We start from the raw sequence: 24,387 nt of genomic DNA, 5'->3' as shown, positions 1-24,387 counted from the left end.
TCCATTATCACCTCTCTGCAGTCCCAAATGTTTTTAAATTTACCTGACAATTCCTGGGAGTAATCATTCCAGATCAGAATCAAATGACAAAATGTTTTCTCATATGATTTGACTTTTAAGAACTTAAATGATTTCATGAACTGGAGAGATGGCTCATTGGTTAAGAGCACTGGTTGCTCTTGCAGAGGACTGGGGTTCAGTTCCCAGCACCCACATAGAGGTTAACAACCACCTGTAACTCCAGTTCTGGCCTCTGCATGCATTGCACGCACACGCGCACGCACACACGTAAAATAAAAAAAATACCCAAAATGTTTTCATGTGTTCCAGAGATGGCTTCAGTGGCTAAGACTACTTGCTGCTCTTATGAATGAGCCTGGTTCAGTTCCCGGCATTCACACAGTGGCACATAACTGTCTGCCACTCCAGTTCTAAGGGATCTGATACCATACCTTTTTCTGGTCTGTGTGCAACCAGTATGCCAAATGGTACATATATGAAAGGCAGGTACCAGTCTCTGGAATATACAGTTCTTATAAAAGATCTAATGCCAGCATAAATTTGAACTACAGGGGCTGGAGAGATGGCTCAGCAGTTAAGAACACTGACTGTTCTTGCAGAAGACCCAGGTTCGAATACGGCAGCTAACAACTGTCCATAACTCCAATTCCAGGGGATCCGACAGTCTCTTCTGTCCTCTGTGGGCATTGCATGACATGGGTGCACTTACCTACATGCAGGCAATACAGGCATATACATAAAATAAAAATAATAAAAATAATAAATATTCTGTTTCGACTGACTGCTGAGCCAAAAGACAACGAACATTTTTCCTTTACTGTCCTGTTTCAGAAACAAGGGACTACTAGATATTAACCATAGAACTTGTACATCATTATCAAGAATCACTCTTGTGGGAGTGGGAAAGCCCTTGGTCACTGAACTGATTAGAGTCTCATAGAATTCTTAGGGCTTCCACTTAATACTTCATTTGGCACTTCTATTTTAGGAGTCATAGAAGTTGGGAAATAGTATAAGGAATGATACATAATTGCCTCCCTCTGAAAGGGTAAATTCCCATTAGTTATCAAAATTTTGCAATGTTGGGGGCTGAAGAGATGGCTCAGCAGTTAAGAACAGTTTTGTTTTTTTTTCAGAAGACCTGGGTTCGAATCCCAGCACCCACATGGCTGCTAACAACTGACCATAACTCCAGTTCCAGGGGATCCGACAGCCTCTTCCAACCTCCACAAGCACTGCACGACACAGGTGCACTTACCTACATGCAGGCAATACATGCATACACCCAGCACTCAGGAGGCAGAGGCAGGAGGATCTCTGTGAGTTCCAAGCCATCCTGGTCTACATAATGAGTTCCAGGTCAGCTGGGACTACAGGGAGACCTTGTCTCAAAAAGACAAAAAAAGAAAAGGTTGCAGTGTCAGCTAAGACTAGCAGGCGTCTTCTGGCCTCTGCATGCATAGAAATGAGAAGCATCAATAAAAAGAGCTGAAGGGCTTCTTCGTTGCATGGTGAAAAGGTATGAGAACAGAAAATGCAAATATTGTTGGCAATAAGTATGAATTACTCCATAAATTCTGCCATGAGAGATCTAATTCAACAGGATCTCATTAATTTCATTAAACATTACTCATAATCAGTAGTAAACTACTTTATAATTCCACACTATAAGTAACAACATTCAGTAGTACAGTAACAAGTAGGTAGATATCATAGTTAGCTTCAACTGTCAACCTGATATAGTTTAGAGTCACCTGAGGGTTCTTAATGGAGAGACTGCCCAGATAACATAGGCCTGTAGTCCTCTCTGTGAGCAGATTATTGATCAATATAGGAGGGCCCAGCCCACTGAGGGTGGTATTATCCTTGGACAGGTGATCCTTGGCTGAATAAGAAAGCTAGGTAAGGAGGCTGGAGAGGTGATCAGTGGTTAAGAGAACTGGTTTGCTCTTGCAGAAGACCTGGGTACAGTTTCCAGCATCCACATGGCAGATACCAACCATTCACATAACTCCAATTTCAGGTGATTTGACGCCCTTTTCTGGCATCCATTAGCATTGCATGCACATGGTATATTGACATACATGTAGGCAAAGCACTCTTACATGCAAATTTTTTTTTCAAAAATCAGGGAAGAAAGCTAGGTGAGCAAGACCTAGTAACATTCCACAAGGCTCTGCCTTAGCTCCTGCTTCATTTCCCACCTGACTTCCTCTGTACTTGAAGATGACTTGGAGGTATAAGCTGAAATAAACCTTTTCTTCCCCAACTGATTTGGTCAAGGTGTTTTAGCACAGCAGAACAAAGCAAACTTCAACAGTGGATAAGTTGAAAACATTATACAAATCTATCTATAATTATTTATAAAGAAATGTCAATTAAAAAATCTAAATTTTGGTAGGAAAAGACTATCTGAAGAAGTTTACACCCTAGATTTTGAAATGTGTTGCTAATGGGGAGGGGGGGTGCACGACAGGACTGATGAACAGATGGGGAAATGGATGGATGGGTGGAGAGAGAGAGAGAGAGAGAGAGAGAGAGAGAGAGAGAGAGAGAGAGAGACTGACTCCATGGATACTTTACAGAACATTTGGAGAAGCAAACCCTCCTTTGATTACCTAGAACTGCCATCACTGTGCCATGCTCTCTCTTCTTCTTCAGATGTTCCACCACTGACAGCAGCTACTTCACCTTCCTAAGGTAATGAAGACACAAGACATTGCATTTGTAACACAACATCCAATGATGTAACATTCAATATTATTAGGATATTTAAAACTTGAGTGACTAGCTAAAACACCTTTATGTTTTTATTCAAAGAAGCAAGAAATTGCTGGGGTGTCACGGAGCACAACTTTAATCCCAGTACTCTGGAGGCAGAGGCAGGAGGATCTCTGTGAGATGGAGGCTGGCCTGGTCAACTTCCAGGCCAGCTGGGGTGACAGGGACACCCTGTCTCAACAACAAACAAACCCACCCAAAATAAACAACAAAAACCCACAAAAAATTGAGTAACAAATGTTCTTAATGGTATAATATCTGCTACCACTGTTACTAGAGCATCTCTCAGGTGATTACCACTGGGAACTGAACACAGAGCACTGCATATGATAGGCAAGCACTCTGCCACCCAACTGCTTCCACAGCCTTTTGGTTTTCTTTTCTTTTTTGGGGGGGGAGGGGGAACAGGGTCTCCCTGTAGCTCCAGCTGTCCTGGAACTCACTATGTAGACCAGGCTGGCCTAGAACTCACAGAGATCCGCCTGCCTCTGCCTCCCGAGTGCTGGGATTAAAGGCTTGCACCACCACGCCCACCAGCCTTTTGGTTTTCTAAGAGAGGATTTCATGTAGACCAGGTTGGCCTCAAATTGGTCATTCTCCTGCCTCTGTATCCCAAGTGCTAAAATTATAGGATTATGCTAACACAATTAGCTTCGTTTTAAAGTACACATCTACTAAATTGGCTGACATCAAATTCCATAGCTAACATTTGAAACTACTTTATACGTCTGTTGTTTTTGACCAGGTCTCCCTAGTCTCAGCCTGCCTAGAAGTCACTAGGTGGACCAGACTGGCCTCATCTCACAGAGATCCACCTGCTTCTGTCTCCTGGAATTAAAGGCACTGACATTTGTCTTATAGGCATTATTTTTTTTTTTTTTTTTTTTTTTTTTTTTTTTAATACCACGTTCTGTAGATGCTTTCAGAATTTTAAGTTTGGTACCCTAGTATTTTGCTTATTATTAAAGTAACTTTACCATACAAATGGTATTATATCTCTAACCTTATAGAAATGAGAGATAATTGAAAAACTAACCAGTTCATCCTTAGAAATATTCATGACTCAGAGAACACTATGGGTGAAAATATTTTCATCATAAGCTGTGTTTCTTCATTATAAAATCTTATTCAATGTCTTTACTCAAACTTTATATAGCAATAACAATATCCTCACAGCTAGTAAACTTTAGTGCCCAAATTTTGTGTTTATCAGCTCATTTAGTGTTAGTAAGGATTAGAAGAAGTTAAGTCAATATAAGAAATAAAAGTTTAAAGAAGGAAGTTGTTTGAGGCAACACAACTAATAAGTAAAAGGTTTAATTGGACCCAGGCTATTTTATCTCAAAGCTCTGACAATTTTCAATAAGCATAGTTTGGTTTTACCAATTACTGGGTATATTCAAACAATTCTTCCAGAGAATAATGAGATATACTTTTTACAATTCAAGCAAAATAGCATATTTTTGGAGAACAGTTTTCCCATTTTGGTGTCTTAGTGAAGAATGTGAATTATCTAACTATTCCAAAGAGTTTAGAAAACGAACTGAAATTGATGAATGGCAGTTATTTCGTGTTACTTCTCTAATAAGAGAGGCAATTATTAGAATTGCTTCTAATCTCTAAATTGAAAACATAAAAGGACAAAATATTTCAATAAAGAAGTCAGGATTCTTCCTGTTAATTATTATGCTGTATTTATTTTATTCCTAAAAGTGTTCCTCTAAAAACTTACCCAACTACTCTAAAAGGGTACTAAATTTTACTGAAATTTTCATGTAATAGATGTAATCTTCAAAACACACAAGTTCCTAATAAACTGAACATTTAAGACATTTTATAAAAATGTCATATTTAAAAAGAACCATACTATTAGCCTCTAAAAATCCAAAAATTTCATAAGGCAAATAATTAGCCTACATATATTTTATATTCTGTATGTAATATAAATAATCACACCAAGTGGGAAAGGTGGCACAAAGCTGCTACTCAGGAGGCTGAGGTGGGAGATCACGTGAGCTCAGAAGGCTGAGAGCAGCCTGGGCAACACAGCAAGACACTGATTCAATACAACACACACAAAAAAACAAGCACCTCCCCCAAATCTCAAAGTCAGCTTTACATAATTTATAATTTTCTCTTTTTGCCAGAATAAACACCTCATTCTGACCAAGCTTTACCAGTACTCAAAGCCACTGCATACTAACTTCTAAATTTCTTAGGTTCATATTCACTGAGTAAAACGAAGAGGTAATTATTGTGTCAAGCATTATAAAGAAACTTGTTCTTCCTAGCAGACCCTGTAGAATTAGAAGGAAGCAACTAACTCTCTAGATTTATAGAAGGCATGACTGTGGGAGGCATATTGAAGTATGAGTGAAAAATAACCACAAGAAAAGGGAAGGAAAATTAAACCTTGGAATTATATCAGCCTTTTCCTTATAAAGGAGAAAATCTGCTTCCAGAGACAGAGACTAAACAGGTGAGATTTCCTCTTTATGTGGAAAATTCTCCATAATAGCAGATTCATTCTAGCTAATATGCTAAGAGCTCTTCGGCCTGTCTCCCAAGAATCTTCCTTATTAGTCAAAAATCTAGTCTGTAACAAAACAGAAAAGATAAAAAATACAGTCTGGAAAATTCACAGGATAAAATGGAATTTTTTTCCTAACTTTTAACTTTAAAACTTGTTTCTGAGATAGGGTCAAAGTACTGCTAAAGACTGGACTTAAGTGCTTCCTATCTCAGTCTCCTATATGCTGGGACTACAGAGAAATGGCTGGTGCCCTTAGAAATCAATTTCAATTATGCTTTAGGGTAATCTCAGATACTCAAGACATTCTTAGATATGCTCAATAGCACAAAACAGAATATGGCTTCAAAAGAGACTAGCAGTCAGTGCATGAGCTGAACTTGTCTCTCAAAATTAAAATACAGGAAGTAGGAGAGGAAAGAAGATGGGTTTTGAGTAGTGAATAAGATGGTTAGTAACTGTTGATTGCCTTTGCTGAAAATAAATTATGACTCCAGAGACAGAATTTGTAGAAATATTTATGCATGAATAACAGTAGACAGCTAGAGTAAAAAAGCTATAAATGGATACTAACTAACCATATTCTGAATTACCCATTATTTTAATCTGTTACTATACCAGAGCACCATGGTGCCAATTTGAAGGATCAGCTCTAATGTCAAAGAAACGTATTTAATCCCTGATCTACCATTAAGTTACACAGATGTATATTCTAAACATCTCTGAACTTTAGAACCCTTACATATGAAATTAGAATAAGAGAACTGAAGGTATTTAATCCACATGAATTTGTTTTGTGAAGGAGATTTTGAATACATGTCATGCCTGGAAGCAGGTCTTTAGCTTAGAGCTACAATGCCATATTTTAGTTACATATATATCAATGAATGCAAAGAATGAAAATCATATTAAAAAAATAAGAGAATTTGTGAATGTGCTATGATCTTACATCTGAAGAACTAGTGCCATTTTCTATCTCCTCCAAGGACCTAGGAGTTTCTTCCAGTGCAGATCTTGTACGATAATTGTGTTGATTTGCCTGCTGCTTTTTGGAATCCCCAAGATCCAGAAAATGTTCATGAGCATGATTCTAGAAAAAATACAATAAAATTTAATCATAATAGGCTGAAAGGAATTGGATTTCATATTTAAAAGTATTAAATTATTGAACATTCACATTAAAAAAAAAAATCACTGAAACAGACAAGGTACCAACTGAAATCTAGGTGATTAGGTAATAATCATGTTATATCTACATGTATTATGACATGTAGAGGCAAACTAGAAACCAAGATGGTCATCATCCTGCCACAATCAAGTTACCACCTCAGGTGGCCAGCTATCTTTCTGATGAAGACAAATCTCCAAAAGTCTTCTGCAGATTAATACAACAATCCACAAAAACTTAAAGCAACTTTGAAAATTAAAGTGTTATATTCATAAAGTACAAGGAACTGTCAAAGAAAAACCAGCTAATTATGAAAAAGAATTGATCAAGGATCCTTATAATAAAAACAAAACAAAACCAAAAAACCCATTAGGGGCTAGAGAAATGGCTTAGCAGTTAAGAGCACTGGCTGTTCTTGCCAAGGACCAGGGTTTGATTCCCAGCACCCACATGGTGGCTAATAATCATCTGTAACTCCAGTTCCAGGGAATCCAATGATCTATCTCTTCTGATTTCCGTAGGCACTGCATGACAAGGGTGCACTTACATTCATGCAGGCAATATAGTCATACACATTAAAACAAAAACAAAAAAACACCACATTGGGACAGGGGAAACAGGTAAAATGACATCAGGCTGAACAATGAAACTGCAATGTGTATTGGTGAGCTAGAAGATGGAGGAGAGGTGAATCACTACTCAAAGCTTCAAATAAAAGCAAATTTAACTGGCACACATGTCTGTAAATGCAGCACTTGGGAGGCTAAGACAGAAAAATCGTGAGTCGAATCCCTGTCTCAAAACAAAATGAGAAGCACCCAAAACGAAACCAAAAAATTTTCCTTCTAAAGGTTTCAGAGCTGAGTTGAATAAAATGAAAAAAAAACTGCAGAACACAGAAAGAAAACGGGAGTACTAAGGATTATTCTATAAAACAATGAGCTTCACATCAGTCAGTAAGAATGAATATTAGACTGGTTGACACAAAGTAACTTTGAACCTAAAACTACATCCTCACTGCTGAAAGTGAAATAAACGTTACAAACAAACACAATATTTACTCTGCAAAGATCTTTTCTAAAAGGATTACTGAAGAGTTTCATAATTTCCTAAGAATTTAATACATCTTATTCCACTCATTTGATGGAACTACTCAAATCCGTGTCATTTAAAATTACTATGTTCTATACTTTGTAATGTTTTATCCAAAATCTGGTACTTGTGGTTAAGAAAAATCCAAAAATAAAGAAAACAAGCATTTTTAAATGTCTTTCACTTTTGCTTTTCTTTGAGACAGGGTCTCACACCAGAACCCATGCTGGCCAAAAGCTTGCTTCAGCCTACTGAGTGCTATGATTACAGGTGTCAGCCACTATACTATGCCTGGTCATTTTAAATGTGTTGATGAATAGTGCAGTGAACAAGAAACCTGGTTGTCAACACTTTTTTTTTCCTTGTCTTCAACAATAAAATAAAATTTACTTAACTGGGGCACCATATGATGTTTTGGCCAATAGGAAACCTGGCATAATGTTATTCAACAATATCGAAAAGCCTTCCACAAAATAACCGTAAATGCCCTTTCCTCTTTTGACTGATCTTTAATCCTATAACCTTAACTGAAGAGTCTGACAATCTTCAGGTATGTGGTCAATTTTGGAGGACCAGGACAAGAAATATATCTTCATTCCTTAACCATTTCAATCCTGGATCACAAAGGCTTCCTAAAGATTTTTTAAAATTCCATTTAATTATTTATGTGTTTGTGAGTGCACATATGCTATAGTACATGTATATTAGGTCAAAGGATAACTTTGTGAAGTCAGTTATCTATTTCCACCATGTGGGTCCCTGGGATCACACTCAGGTCCTCAGGATTGGGAATATTTTCAACTTCTTTAAGGAACTGTGAACTGATCAGAAACCAGTATTTTTCCTTCTTTGTTTAGTGTCGGGAGCCATGCTTGCCAAAAGCATTGGAAATTAGGAGAGTGTCACTTTAAGAGCTTCTGAGCTCTCTGCTTCAGCGGTCAGAGCTGACAGGCTGTACCTGGATGATAAATCAGGACTTCTAGAAAGTTAGTTTCAGTTCAGCCTTCGTGCTGTCTCTCCTTTTGTTTATAGTAACACTTTCACTTCTGTTGTGGAGATGCACCTAGGTTACCCAAACTCCGGATCGGATAAAAAGGACCTGTGGGACCCCTCAGTAGATTTCTTCCTCATTTTTCCTTCTAGAGAGCGCTCTCCTCTCTGTACCTACTATCCCTTTAATAAATTTCTCACATAACTTCAGACTTATGCCTGAGTGTCTCTTTTGTTGAAGACCCAAGCCTGGTGGGCTTGGGGGGCGTTCGACAAGTGGCGCCCAACGTGGGGCTCAAAGACCCCCGGCACCAGGCTGTCTGAATAATTTTTTGAGGAAAAGTGTTTTTTGGGCAAGTATGCTGGTGTTGGGTAAGTATGACTTTTTCCCTTCTTCCCTGCAGCATATTTATCATAGTAATAGGTTGCACATTGCAGGGTGTGCTTTACAGGCTCGTAATATGGGATTTTTAGATATTAAAGTAGGGGACAGAGTCAGGGAAAACGTAACGGAGTCTCAGATGGGAGAAGCAGTTTCACTTGCCTTCTGGGCTGCTTGGACATTTGGTAGAGTGTGTGCTAAATGCTGTCCGAGGAAAATTGCTTCCAAGCCAGCCTTTTCATACAGCTAGAATGACAATTAATCTTCATGAGCAAGTCTGCAGAGTTTTTTATTCAGACTTTCCTCCTCCTTACCAGGTTCCCGGCATTCAGAGTTCAGTGAGAAAGCAGACTCAGACGGCTAACTTTAAATTCAGGCGTAGGAAGCCCGCCGTCTCCTGCTTGCAGTTTTAAATTAATGCTGTAAATGTAGTTTAGGGCTGAAAATGTGAGAAGCTGACTCAGGGCAGAAACTGGTCCTTTCTGTTCAGACTCATGCTAGTTCTCACAAACTTCTGTTCTCAAGAATTTTCCGGGTTCAGACTGACCCTCTGACACCGTGAAAGGAACTGAGAACAGCTTGCATGTTTTAGTGCCTTGGCATGCAAGGATTTTTCTTCGGCTGAAAAAGGCTTCCACCTCAGGGGTCAGTCTCCACGGGTCCCTAAAAAGGGTGACCCAACCCAGATTAATCGTATGAGACAACCTGTGGATACGGACGTAGGAATATAATTCCGCTGTGATTGATCTAATGGGAGTGAGGAACAGTATGAGGGCTGTTCAGGATGCTGACCGGGGCCGTCCGCAGCGATGCTTTGGGACATAAAACTGGTGGGCCCACGTGATGTCGACACTGTGCCTTTGCAGATCTGCGTTGGGTGCCATTCCCAACATGTTTTATTGCAATTTGATTTGATGGTACCATTTACAATTTCCCTCAGGTTGAGCCTGGCATGGCTCGGGATGAATGATGTATGAGGAAAATGGCAGTTTTTGGAACTTGTTTTTCTGTGTTCTTTCCTGACAGCACAGGTCAGGTAGCTCAGGTATGTGAGGTGGCATCCTGAGCACTCTGAGCAAGTAATTCATAGCCGAGATTGCTTGTGAGGAGAACTTTACGTAGGTGGCTTGTGGCAGAGGCCGCTTGCGCTATGTCTTGGCGCTTTCTACATGTAGCTCATGTAAGGGGCTGAGCCTTTCTTGGTGCTGGTGCTTGGCTTTCCTTGGCTGGTATGTAGCTGCTTGATACTATTGTGTGAACTGTAAAAATTACAAATTTGGCTTACTGATATCAGTCATAAAATTTCCATAGATATGTTTGTTCTAAATTACAAAGTTGTTTGTTTTTCTCCATGGGTGCTTTGTTTGATGCTTATGTTTCTGTGTGTTACCTGGTTACTTGAGGTACATGTTGATGTATAACAGACAGTTACATGTTCTTTAGAACCTGGGTTTGGGGGTTGCGAATGTTTATGGTTTCCTGGATACTCAACCGTTGGTTCCCTAGTTTCCTTGACTATTGTATATGTTTCTGGCATCCTTGGCTACCTGTTCCTAGGGGATGTCCATCTTTCCTTTGTTGAGTGTTGCCATGGAAACCTGTATAGTATATGAACATGTATTTTTACTTACAGATCAGTCTGTTTCCAGACCTGGCCGTGCACATGTCCGCGACACCTACATTTTGCCTTAGCACTGGTTTATTAACTGTTGCTTGTATTAACTTTTCCTTTTAGGTATTTTCTTTTATGTAGACACTTCTTCATTACCACAAATATGGGACAAGGTAACAGTCGTCAGCTGTTTATTTCCATGCTTAAACATATGCTTAAGGACAGAGGTGCGAAAGTGAGCTCGCAAAAGTTGAATGACTTTCTGGAATTTACCGAACAGGTTTGCCCTTGGTTTCCTGAACAAGGCTCTTTGAATATCGATGTTTGGCAAAACTGGGAAAAGAATTGCAGGATTTTTATGACACTGAAGGCTCTCTGAAGGTTCCCATCGATGCCTTCAGTCTTTGGACGCTCATTCGGGATTCCTTGGATTCTAGATCTGAAAAAGGAAACCTCGTTGACAAGGGCGCGTTAACTTGTATTAATCAGTTTTCTGCTCCTTCTGCTCCTCCAGGTTGTGACACAGGAGAGTCTAATGAGGAATGTAATTTATCTGAACAGGTTTCTGCTTTGCACTTACAAGAAATTTTCCTTCCTCTAGAACACAGTGCTCTAGAACACAGCAGCAGCCTGAAAAGGATTCTCAGGTAACACGTATACCTATTGCAGGTTCTTCTTCTCATGCTATAGGAGTATGCCCTCCTCAGATGCGTAAAAATTCTGCTGTGAGTTCTTCACCTTTAATGTCACCATTACAAACAAGTCTGCAGCATGCAGCTACTGCTGGAGAGGATGTGTCCGAGTTTCATGCCTTTCCAGTTATGGAACGTGATGACAGCCAGGGTAATAGAGTCAGGACACATATTCTATTTCCATTTAAATCTCTGAAAGAGCTTAAATCTGCCTGTGCACAATATGGGCCTACAGCTCCTTTTACTCAGGCTGTGCTAGAATCTATGACTACTGAAGCTTTAGCTCCTAATGATTGGAAGCAAATAGCCAGGTCAATATAGGGAGACAGACCAACAAATAAACTTCCCTATTGCTGTTTATGCCCAAACCGGTGCTGCAGCAAAAAAGGCCTGGAATAAGCTGCCAACAGCTAGACGGCAAACTGAAGACTTGGCTAAGATCAGGCAGGGTCCTGAGGAATTACATCAGGATTTTGTGTCTAGGCTGTTAACAGCTAAGTGCTGCAGCAAAAAAGGCCTGGAATAAGCTGCCAACAGCTGGACGGCAAACTGAAGACTTAGCTAAGATCAGGCAGGGTCCCGAGGAATTATATCAGGATTTGGTATCTAGACTCTGCAAAACAAATCTATGAAGGATGTGTTATTCCAACAGCAAGATAAGAAAAGATGTTTTAACTGTGGCCAGCCTGGACATTTTCAGAGGCAATGCCCTCGTGGTAATGTTACGTACAACAAAGGGAAAGGCCCTCCTGGGTGCTCATATGGCAAGGTTAGGATGGTACAAAACAGACCTCATTACGTCTTTGCTACTAAACACACTCCCATTGCTGTTATATGGCAGGATGGTCCATTATTGTGGATACACTTGCCTGTCTCCCCTGCTAAAGTCTTACTTCCATACTTTGAAGCCATATCTACTTTGACTCAGCTCATCAGGTCTGAATCCATTAAATATTTTGGGCAGGAACCTGCGGTCTAAATCCATTAAATATTTTGGACAGGAATCTGCTAAACTCATAGTGCCTTTTAGTAAATCTCAGGTGGATTGGTTGTTTCACACTTCTGAGGCCTGGGGAATTTCCCTAGCTAATTATCCAGGTTCTATTCATAATCATTATCCTAAGCATAGGCTTTTGCAGTTTTGTCAAACTACTGATCTTATATTTCCTAAAGTTACAAGCTCAGTTCCCTTGCCACATGCCTTATTGATTTTCACAGATGGCTCTTCCAATGGAAGTGCCTCCTATGTGCTGATGGGAACACCGTAGTGGTTCATACCTCTCAGTCCTCAGCACAGGTTGCTGAACTTCATGCTGTGGCTTTAGTTTTTCAAAGATTTCCAGATCAAGAGTTTAACCTTTATACTGATAGTTTTTATGTATATTCTGCCTTATGTGTATTGGAAACTGTTCCTGTTATAAAAACTTCTAACAGCATAGTACATGAATTATTCACTCAAATACAGTCTTCTATTAATGCCAGGACAAAGAAATTCTTTGCGGCTCATATTCGAGCACATACTGGTCTACCTGGACCCCTCGCTAAAGGGAATAATTTGACTGATCATCATACTAAACTTGTAGCCTTTTCAGATGTGGAGCTTGCTCAGCAAGCCCATGCTAAACATCATCAAAATAGTAATAGTTTGTGGCTGCAATTTGGTATCTCGCAAGAAGCTGCTCGGGATATTGTTCACTGCTGTCCTCAATGTCCTACTGTTTCTCAAGTCCCACATGTAGGGATTAACCCTCGTGGGCTTATTCCTAATCAATTATGGCAGATGGATGTTACTCACATTCCTGGATTTGGATGGCTAAAATATGTTCATGTTACTATAGATGCCTTTTCTGGTTTTCTCTTTGCCTCTGCTCTTACTGGTGAAAGGACTAAACACGTCATCACTCACTGCATTCGTTGCTTTTCAGCACTTGGAACTCCCAACATCTTGAAAACTGATAATGGTTCTGGGTATACTTCTCACTCATTTCAGGATTTTTGTGTACAATTTGCTATCCAACATAAAACAGGAATTCCATATAATCCACAAGGTCAGGGCATTATTGAACGTGCTCATGGTACTCTCAAGTTACAATTGGAAAAGATTAAACATAGTTAACTGTATGCCCAGTCACCACAAAATTTATTAAATCACGCTTTGTTTTAAATTTCTTGACCTTGGATGCTCACGGTCGCTCTGCAGCTGATAGAATGTGGCATCCTTCTTCTTCTACTGATTATGCCCGTGTCAGATGGAAGGATCCTTGTACGGGACTCTGGCATGGACCAGATCCTGTCCTCATTTTGGGGAGAGGGCATGTTTGTGTTTTTCCACAGGATGCTGACAATGCACGTTGGGTACCTGAACGCCTCGTTCGCTTGGCTGAATCTCCGGCCTCCTTACCACCTGTGTCATCGCGTTGCACCGACTGATGTCATCGTCCTGCTCTTTTATGCCTGACCGTTTGAACTGTTTCCACCGCCTGGCGCCCACCGTTCCACGTCTCTGGACTTTGGCTATGATGCATCCCTGCCCTATTTGTCTGCTTGTGTATCCCACATGCTTTGTGCACCATTGTTATGCTCTTGTGTGTGATCCTTCTTCCCTTCTGTCCTCCCTTTGGCCCCTTGGGCTATGGGGTCCTTTTTATTCATTTGGAAGGGGGACTTAGGCTCTGCCTAACCTCCCATTGAGGTAGAGAATGCACCCTAACCTCCCGTTGAGGTAGGTAGCAAATTCGAAATCAAGACACCAAATCCAAAAGTTACAATTTAAATGCTACATGATTTGGCCATATGTCAGTTCCAGACTCAGGTCCTGCAGTTCAATTTCTTTCTCCGTGACACTGTGCCTCAGTGGCATTTATTTCCCATTACTTCCCCAAGGCCGTGGCCATTCACTGGGAGCTTTCAGGAGGCCGGTTAGTCAGAGATGGGTAAGATTCTCTCAGAGGAAAGCAGGATGCCAGCCGCCCCCAACGGCTTTCACTCTGGAAGAGGACAACCTAAGACAGGCATGGTCGTTCCATCCCAAGTCTTGGCATGTACTTCATCTTTAAAAAATATAAAAAGAAAGGGGGATATGTCAGGAGCCATGCTTGCCATAAGCATTGGAAATTAGGAGAGTGTCACTTTAAGAGCTTCTGAGCTCTCTGCTTCAGCGGTCAGAGCTGACAGGCTGTACCTGGATGATAAATCAAGTCTTCTAGAAAGTTAGTTTCAGTTCAGCCTTCGTGCTGTCTCTCCTTTTGTTTATAGTAACACTTTCACTTCTGTTGTGGAGATGCACCTAGGTTACCCAAACTCCAGATCGGATAAAAAGGACCTGTGGGACCCCTCAGTAGATTTCTTCCTCATTTTTCCTTCTAGAGAGCGCTCTCCTCTCTGTACCTACTATCCCTTTAATAAATTTCTCACATAACTTCAGACTTATGCCTGAGTGTCTTTTGTTGAAGACCCAAGCCTGGTGGGCTTGGGGGGAGTTTGACAGTTTAGCACATTGCTCAATGGTTTGCTTAAAAAGCTGTTTCCTACAGACTTCAACTTAAGAGTCTACGGCTCTGAAACTTTAAAGCTAAGATGGAAAAGGGGAGAATCCACATTATACTAGAGAAGGATGGCAAGGGAGGCCAAAGGGACAAAATGGGTAGGGATAATCTACTCATCTTGAGAAAGTAAGAGCTATTATTTTTAGCAGTATTAACAGCCTTGATTATCAACAATAACAAGTACTTGACTGGAAAGAAATAAACAGAAAATAAATAAATATAGTTCAATCAACATAATGCATACATAAGACCTGGCATTTGGGGAAAAGGTATGCTAGAAGGCAGGAAATGCTGAAATACAATTTTAATCGGTAAACAATAGATAATTCACACAGATAATCAGAAGCTATAGCAATTTTAAAATTTTTTCATGAATATTAACTTTTTTTCTTGGTCTTTTTGAGACAGAGTCTCCCTGTGGCCCCAGCTGTCCTGGAACTCACTATGTAGACCAGGCTGGCCTTGAACTCAGAGATCCGCCTGCCTCTGCCTCGTGAGCGCTGGGATTACAGGTGTTCGCCAAGAGCCATAAAAGTCATACTCTCAAAATGTTAAACATCAAATTAATGTTTACCTTTGAGATGGTAAGGATTTTATTCTCTTTTGCAACAGTTAAGTGCTTCCTTTTCTCCTCTGACCTGTAAGTCTTTACTTCTTCTTCTCCCTTTGCAGTTCTCCATTCTTCTTGTCGACTAAAACACAGTATTAAAAGCCGGACACATTAATAGACAATTTTACAGCCCATTTCCCCCTAAAAGGAATGTTAGGTATTAAGATAACAATTATTGTCCTGAGATTTTCCCACCAGATAGAACACATGGTAAAGATTCCCAAATTTAAAGTATTAGGCTGGGGCTGGAGAGATGGCTCAGTGGTTAAGAACACTGACTGTTCTTGCAGAAGACCCAGGTTCGAATCCCAGCATCCAAATGGCAGCTAGCAACTGTCTGTAACTCCAGTCCTGGGGCATCCCACAACCTCTTCTGTCCTCTGCAGGCATTGCACGACACAGGTACACTTACCTACATGCAGGCAATAAATGCATACACATAAAATAAAAATATATAAAATATTGTTTTTAAAAAAGTAGTAGGCTGAAGACAGCTAGCACTAGATGGCTGGAAACTAGAAGAATTTTTTTTGTTTTCTTCTTTCCTGTTTCTGGGGCTGGAGAGATGGCTCAGCAGTTAAGAGCACTGACTGCTCTTGCAGAGGACCAGGTTCAGTTGCCAGCACCAACATGGTAGTTAAAAACCACCTATAACTCCAATTACAGGGGATCCAATTCCTTCTTCTGACTGCCACAGGGTGCACAAAAATCACTCATACAAATAAAATAATTTTTTTTTTTTCCTTTTTCTGCTGTGGTAAATGTAAATCAAATCAAGTACTAGTTTCTAAGAAGAGTTGTATCAAGACAACTGCTTTAAGATATAGGATATGCCCTGTGCTATATTAAAGTTGAACCGGCAACTCCTAGAGCACACATTTCTTCCAGTAGCACAGGTCAAGCTCTACTACTCAAAAAACCTGCTTTATTACAGACAGCAAGGTGAAACTGAACGTTAGAAAAAAATTATGGAGTATTAATTTTGAATTTTAAGTTCATGAAACCCAACTCACAGATCTAGAGATTTATATTTTTACTTTAACTTGAAAGCTTTGAGTTGCAAGGGAATTTTATCTTTGAGCTTTAATTTTTCCCAAGAGATTTCATAATTGGAAGGGAGCTAATACAATACTCTTGCAAAACTACAGTACAGTATCAAAACCATGATGCTGACATTGATATAAACCCCTGGTCTTCAAACTTCTCCAGTGTTATTGCTACTTATCTATGTATATCCAATGCAAATTCATCCTGTGTAGTTTTGTATATTATTACACCAACCAAGAACAGTGCATTTCCATCAGCACAAAGGTGTCTTGTTTCGCCCTTTTACTATCACATCAACTTCTTTCGTGAACCTCATCTCTCCCTCCTCCCAATTCCAGTCACTAATTTGTTCTCTATCCCTCTAACATTTATCATTTCAAACTTTCCATAAATGGAATCCAAAAGCATACAACTTCAGGATTATTTTCATTAGGCCTCAGTCCCTCAAGATTTATCTAAGTTACTCCTCATTAGAGTTGGATATACCACAATTTGTTTAACCCTGTACTCACTGATGAGAAATCTGTGTCTGTTCCCCTCGTTTTTGGCTATTACAAGTAAGACTGCCAAAAGTTCTGTAAAGGATGTTGCATAAAAATGAGTTTATATTTCTTTAGGATCACTGTCAAGGTCCTGATTGTTCATCAGAACCTGCTGGTAAGAACCTACTGCTGATGACACCACACAGAAATGACAAGCTGGAACTGAGGGGGAAGGTCCCCTCCTGGCTGGCTTTCATAATGCCAGAAGGTGCTATGCAGGCTGCTGGGAAGAAAGTTATCAGGAGTCGTACCTAGCTATGAACTCTGTGAGCTACACTACTGACTTGCCAGACAAGATGGCATGACTACTTCCTAATTGACAAGTGGCATGACTACTTCCTAATTGAACTGGAGGTCTGATCTACAAGAGGGAATTCATGCCTGGCACTGTGAACTTGGCTGTCGAGTCAAAGGCCTAGAAGGGAGGCTACCATTTTTGTTTTGTCAAACAGACATGTCGTGCTCGTCCAATTACCTTCTAAATATGTATGTATATGCCATAGATTAGTACTGATTTCAGCTTGAGTGAGCTTATTTATGCTGTGGGCAGCAATTAATCCAGAGACTCACTACTGGTCCAAGTGCTGAGAATAGTGACTACTGAATGCTCAGCCCTAAATGGGACATCTAATCATCCCTTCAAAGTTAAGTAGGCAATCAGTTTTCTAGCTTAACGACCTGGGACTCCACTTGGCTTAAACTGTACACACACACCTCTCCCCTAACACATCTATCAACCCTCACCTGTACATACTATGCACACACATCCCTTTCCTAACAATGCAATTAGCAACCTAGGAACCCCATATACATCATTCCAAAACAATGTAATGCGTTTCTCTCTCCGTAACAATCATCATCACTGACCTCAAAACATAAGAGGGCCCTTAAGTATATTGTCTCAGTTGGACAACTGCTCACTTGTAGCATATCTGTGCTATTACTTTGCTTTTGAATACTTTCCTTGCTATTTTGCAATCTGTGTACCTTTATTTCAATTCTTTCAATAAGGTGCAAAGAACCGGAAACGATCTAGCTCAGGCACCAACCCAAGGCAACTAAAGGCCCAGTGAACATGGTGGAAGATAGGGGAGGTAGGTGGTAGAAAGAATGTGAGAGCCACAGGAACGGGAGAAGAGTTATAGACCCCCAGCATGATATGGCCACTGCACTGAGGAACTCAAAGCCACTGCCACTACCTTCAAAAGAATGGGCCGCTCAACATTTTGTGATGGATGGGATAGGAGCTCATGAAGTCCCAACAATCCCTGAAGACTTAGAGGTAACTGATGGTAGCTTGGGAAGAGAAAGCTGATGAGGTCTCAATCTCTCCCTGAAAAGCTTTTAGTAATTAAAGGTTTCTGAGTGAAGAGACATTTTAGTTGTCCACATTCTTGTAAATTACCCCTCAGTTATGCTCATGCAAGTAACCATAAACAAACTCACTAGGTAACCAAAACAAACAAAAACAAGAACATAAAAGTAGAATGGAAAATATTTAGTTGTTAGCCTTAGCCTTTAACGGCTGCGATATCCCTCCAGACCATATGGAAAATATTTGGAAAGAAGGCAGAATGGGAGAGACAGGAGGGGGCATCAGAAGGTAATGGGAGGCGTGGAAAGGATCAAAATAATTACATACATGTATGGAAATGTTATAATTATGTCTGATTAATATATGCTAATAAAACAGAATTCCCCAGTTGCAACTGATGGGTTATACGTCAGATGTGTATTTAGGATTTCAATAAAGTACAAAACAATTTTGCAGGCTATCTGTATCATTTTATGTTGCCACCAAAAATGCACCAGTAATCCAGTTTTCTCTACAGCTCCCCAGCATCTGGTGCTATCACCTATTTAATTTTAGCCATTTTGACAGGACTGCAGAGGCACTTCAATGTGGTTTTACTCTGTATTTACTTTACCCTAGTGGCTAAGGGTGTTGAGAATTTTTTGTTTGTTTGGTTTTTGGGGGGGCATGCTTAATGTGCCATCTTCTTTAGTGAAATGTTAGGTCATGGCTTTTGTCCAGTTTGTGGTTGTTGTCGTACCCCCACCCCGCCCCCCTTTTAAGCCAAGCTGGCCCCGTCATTCTTCTGCATCTGCCTCCAAGGTGCTGGGATCACAGGCATGAGCTGCCATGTCCAGTTGGACTGTATTATTTACTACTGACTTTTAGTAGTTCTCTTTATTAGAATGTATGTGGCTGGATTTAATTTTAATTAATGCACTAGCCTGACTAATTTCAGAGTCTTTATGAGGCCAACTTTAAACTGCGGTAACATTAATTCCTAGAAAGATTTCCAAAGGAAGAATACTTAGTGTTGGCACCAAAGCTCATTGAAAGACAAACATTTAAGATGACAGCATTAAGCTTAAAGTTATAATCAGGAGACAAACAGGTAAAGAAATAAAAGAGAAACATAAAAATCTTAATCTTCACGTTTCCTTCTATGTACAAGAAACTTAACCTACTAGCAAATTCATCTTTGCACTCATCCCTTTCTAAGGAAGAAGTAGATTAATTAATTGGTATGTTCTAGAATGAGATGTAGTTTAGCATGCCTAGACCTACTCACTGAATATAATATATATTCTCCTCTGCATTTTTAATAAAAAGCAAACTTGGGGAAAACTGTAGTCAGTTACTACTTGATTATGTGGTTTAGTATTAAGTAAATTAAAGTGAAATTAAGGCCACATTGTAACTATACTATTAATAAAAATAGTCTAATTTCCTTTATTTTCAGGTGGTATTTTTCAGTTTTGTTCAGGTGCTGAAAAGATGGATGTTATTTACTGAACCTCTGAATCTCAAACATTGTTAAAAATTGGAATTCTGAAACTTACCCAATTTATATATTAGGTATATAGTAAATCTTAAATCCTAACACAAATTCTAAGATTTGCCTAATAAAGCATATCCTACATGAATACTACATTAAAAAACATAAAAATACACACACACACACACACACCCTTTTTTTTTTTTGTCTTCTTGAGACAGTGTCTCCCTGAAGGCCCAGCTGTCCTGGAATACACTATGTAGACCAGGCTGGCCTCGAACTCACAGGGATCCGCCTGCCTCTGCCTCCCAAGTGCTGGGATTAAAGGCATGTGCCACCATGCCCGGCCTCATTTTTTGTTTTTTTTGAGACAGGGTCTCCCTGTAATCCCAACTGGCCTGGAACTCACTATGTAGACCAGGCTGGCCTCCATCCCACAGAGAGGTATCTACCTGCCTCTGCCTCCTGAGAGCTGGGATTAAAGACATGTGAAATCTTAAATTCAAATTCACATTCTGATGACTGTACTTTTTCCTTTTTTTTTCCAGGAGGAAAACATTTATTTATTCTGTGGTACAAAATTATTGAAAGATTCTTTGGCAATGGAGCCAAAAATTAAATGATTATTCATGTATAAAATTGCAGAAATTTGTGACACAAAATATTTTATTAGTCAAGATTATAATTTTTTAGAAGTATTTCCATTACACCTTTAACATAATAACAGTTTCCAGAGCAAAGATACATCTCTTTCAAAAGTGGCTTTAAAATTTTTAGTTTCGCTGTTGAATTAATACATTTATACAATATCGAACTCAGTATAAGACATAAAATTGAATGAGTTTTTAACCTTTAAAAAAGATATCTGTTGTTGGCCAGGCGTGGTGGCACATGCCTTTAATCCCAGCACTCGGGAGGAGGAGGCAGGTGGATCTTTGTGAGTTCAAGGCCAGCCTGGTCTACATAGTGAGTTCCAGGACAGCTGGGGCTACAGGGAGATCCTGTCGCAAAAAGACCGAAAAAAAAAAAAAAAAAAAGAACTCTATTGCATTTTAAAATACACTGTTTCTTACAGAAAGACACTTGTTTTTGCTAATACTGACATGTGGGCGCATGCATCTCTAATCTGTATGTATCCTTGGCACCTGTGCATACCTATAAAGTCATCGGGTACATTTAAACGAAAATGTTTACCACCTCTACTAATTAACATGATGTAAGTTTCTATGATTCTTCCTCAAATGTAATTTTTTTAATTGGATTTTCTGTGTACGTGTATATATCACAGAGAACATCCCATACCATCTAATTCGACTATACACACACTTCCCAGATGGCACCCTCACACAGCCTCCCTCCCCCCACTAGAGCCCTTATACTGTTATCCCTGCTACTGTCGGCTGTGTGTTCAGCACCCCCAGCCACTCCCCACTACTGTCCATCTGGTGAATCAAGTCAGCCTATCTAGAGGTCTTTGTTTTAGGAAGGTTAGCTGTTCCTCATCTAGCAGTAATCAGTTGTCATTATTCCTTTAGATAAAATTGGGGCCTGCTGTTCCTTTTTCCAGTTCTATGCTGGGTTACTGTCTGGGAGTCTCTTGAGCCACCTTGGCCAATAACTCAAAGGAAGGTATCTCCTGTCTGGCATTGTAGCTTGTTATGAAGACTTTAGTTACACATATGGACCCTTAAAAATTACATTGGCCCCTTTAATCTTTGGTTATAATTTCCTTCTGCGTGTTTAAGGCCATACAGTTGGCCCAGATAAACCAATTTATTTTCACTCTTAAGGCCGTTTGAGTATCTGTTCCTCGGGTCACATGGTCTTGGGAGGAGCCCCTGGCTCCTTTCTTTTACTAGTTCCGCCTACCGATAAGTCAAAGGGCCTGCTCGACCATGGCTGGAGTTGCTTGGAAGGATGGAGGAAATGTTTCCTCTGTGTTGACCCTACTCTTTGTAGACTGGACACTGGTTCAAGTCCATCTCGTGGGGTCTCCTCGGCCTCCTTGACCAAGAGGACAGGTGACTCACCACAATGACAAGACATTTTGAGAGATGCTCATAGTCCCCTGGAACCAGTCCATCTAGGAGGGCAAGGAGCAAATACTGACCTTTATGTCCCTCTGACCAAATTAGTATAGGCCTCAAAGAATGTCTGTTAAACATCCAAGGTTAGTTCCACCAGTGTGGTACTTTTAATTACTGTGTGCCATGTGGATAAATCTTGGGCAAAGACCAATTGTTCTCAGATAAACCTTGCCTAGACATATATTTCTTGATCTGCTATGTATAATTTGTCAGTAGGTTGCTGGACTAATATGGCTCCGTCTCGTTTTTAAAGCTAGTTAGGCATTATTTATCTCTCATTGTCTAACCCCTCCAACAGTTTCCCCAATTAAGGTGCCCCCATTTTCCCCCTTTCTCCCTTAATAATACGCTTCTCCTATGGTCCTACCTCTCTTGAGCTCCTTCTTTCCCTTTATCCCCTAGGTTCCTTGTATACCCTTCCCTCCCCGCCTCCCTTAAAATAACCTAATTTTTATCCATATCTCCCTTATTGAGGCAGGTTTACTACTGTCTTCTCTTTCAGGCTCTTTCTTTTCCTTTACCTCCCTGGTTCCTTTCCGTTATCCTGGTTCCTGTAATTATGTCTGGATACATACTCACTTATCAGGGTTTGGTTCTAGGATCCACATATGAGGGAGAACATATGTCAATTTTTTTTGAGACTATGTTATTCACTTAGTATAATAGTTTCTAGTTCCATCCATTTACCTGCAGATTTCATGATTTCATCTTTCTTTACTGTTGAGTAAAACTCCATCATATAAATGAACCACATTTTCATTACTCGTCAACTGAGGGACATTAGGTTGTTTCCATCTCTTAGCTATTGTGAAAAGAGTAGCAACAAACATGGATGTACAAGTGTGTCTGCGATAGAATGAGTTCTTTGGGTATATGCCAAGAAGTGGTATAACTGGGTGAAATGGTAGGTTCATTTGTAGTTTCATAAGAGATCTCCACACTGCTATCCATAGGTATAGAACCAGTTTGCAGCTCCACCAGCAGTGTATGAGCATTCCCTTTTCCCCACATCCTCTCCAATATTTGATATCATTCGTTCTACTGATCTTAGCCAGTCTGACTGGGGTAAGATGAAATCATAAAGTGGTTTTAATCTGCATTTGTCTAATTACTAGTAATGTTGAACATCTTTTAAGATACTTCTTAGCCATCTTTACTTCTTCTTTTGAGAACTCTCTGTTCAGCTCCTTAGCCCATTTTTTAATTGGGTTGCGTCCTGTCTTGATTCACTGTTTTTTGAGTTCATTATATACTCCGGATGTTAAACCTCTGTCAGATGTGTCACTGGTGAAGATTTTCTCCCATTCTGTGGGTTTTCTCTTCACTTCCCTGGTTGCCTCCTTTGATGTACAGAGCTTTTTAGTTTAATGTGGTAAAATTTGTTGATGCTTGAGCTTGTTTCCTGAGCAACTGATGTCCGGATTAGAAAATCCTTTCTTGCGCCTATATCTTGTAGGCTATTGCCAATGTTTTCTTCTAATAGTTTCAGAGTTTCGGACTTTACATTGAGGTCTTTGATCCATTTGGAATTGACTTTCGTGCAAGGTGAAAGATAGGGGTTTAGTTTCATTTTTCTACAGGTGGGGATCCAGTTTTGCCAGCACCATGGCTGAACATGCTGTCTTTCCTCCAGTGGATATTCTTGGCCCCTTTGTCAAATATCAGGTGGCTGAAACTGCATGTACTCATATTTGCGTCTTCAATTTTGTTCCATTGATCAATGGGTCCATTTTTGTGCCGGTGCCCAGTTGTTTTTATGACTATAGCTCTGTAATACAGCTTAAAATCTGGTATAGTAATCCCCTCATCATTGCTCTTAGTGCTCAGGGTTGTTTTGGCTATCTGAGGTCTTTTGTGCGTCTATGTGAATCTTAGGATATTTTTTCCAATTGTGTGAAAAATGTCATGGGGATTTTGATTGGCATTGCATTGAATCTATACATGGCTTTTGGTAGGATGGTCATTTTCACAATATTAATTCTGCCAACCCATGAGCACGGGAGGTCCTTCCATCTTCTGATGTCTTCCTCAATCTCTTTCTTTAAAGACTTAAAATTTTTATTGTAGAGGTCTTCAATGTCTTTGGTCAGGTTTATTCCATGTATGCATTCATATATATATAAAATATATATATTTGCAGCTATTTGAAGGGGCATGTTTCCATGTACTCTTTCTCTGATTGCTTGTTATTGGTATATAGAAAGGCTAGACTTTTGTAGGTTAATTTTGTAACCTGCCGCTTTACTGAATGTGTTAATAATTTCTATTTTCGGGTGGAATTTTTGGTGCCTCTTGGATATAACATCCTATCTGCAAAAAAGGGATAATTTGACCTCTTCTTTTCCAATTATTACTCCTTTAATTTCCTTCTTTTGTCTTATTGCTCTTGCCAAGAGTTTTAGCACTATGTTAAAGAGAAGTGGGGATAGTGGACAGCCTTGTCTGGTTCCTGATTTCAATGGGAATGCTTCCAGTTTTTCCTCCATTTAAAATGATGTC

At 39.9% G+C, this 24,387-nt stretch overlaps 1 protein-coding gene across 3 annotated transcripts in view; it reads right to left on the bottom strand.

The window, feature by feature from the left end:
* Positions 1-24,387, bottom strand: part of Phip (pleckstrin homology domain interacting protein) — a 154,632-nt gene that overhangs the window by 41,888 nt on the left and 88,357 nt on the right. For all 3 annotated transcript variants that reach the window (XM_008827171.3, XM_017796638.2, XM_029560662.1), the window contains 3 exons: positions 15,388-15,505; positions 6,282-6,422; positions 2,640-2,716 (listed from right to left, as the gene is read on the bottom strand). In XM_008827171.3, coding sequence (XP_008825393.1) covers positions 2,640-2,716; positions 6,282-6,422; positions 15,388-15,505 — 336 coding nt within the window. The remainder of the gene's footprint in view (positions 1-2,639; positions 2,717-6,281; positions 6,423-15,387; positions 15,506-24,387) is intronic.

The sequence above is a fragment of the Nannospalax galili genome, unplaced genomic scaffold (assembly GCF_000622305.1).
Source record: "Nannospalax galili isolate Female #2095 unplaced genomic scaffold, S.galili_v1.0 scaffold613, whole genome shotgun sequence".
Lineage (NCBI taxonomy): Eukaryota > Metazoa > Chordata > Mammalia > Rodentia > Spalacidae > Nannospalax > Nannospalax galili.
This window is presented reverse-complemented; position numbering and strand designations above follow the sequence as displayed.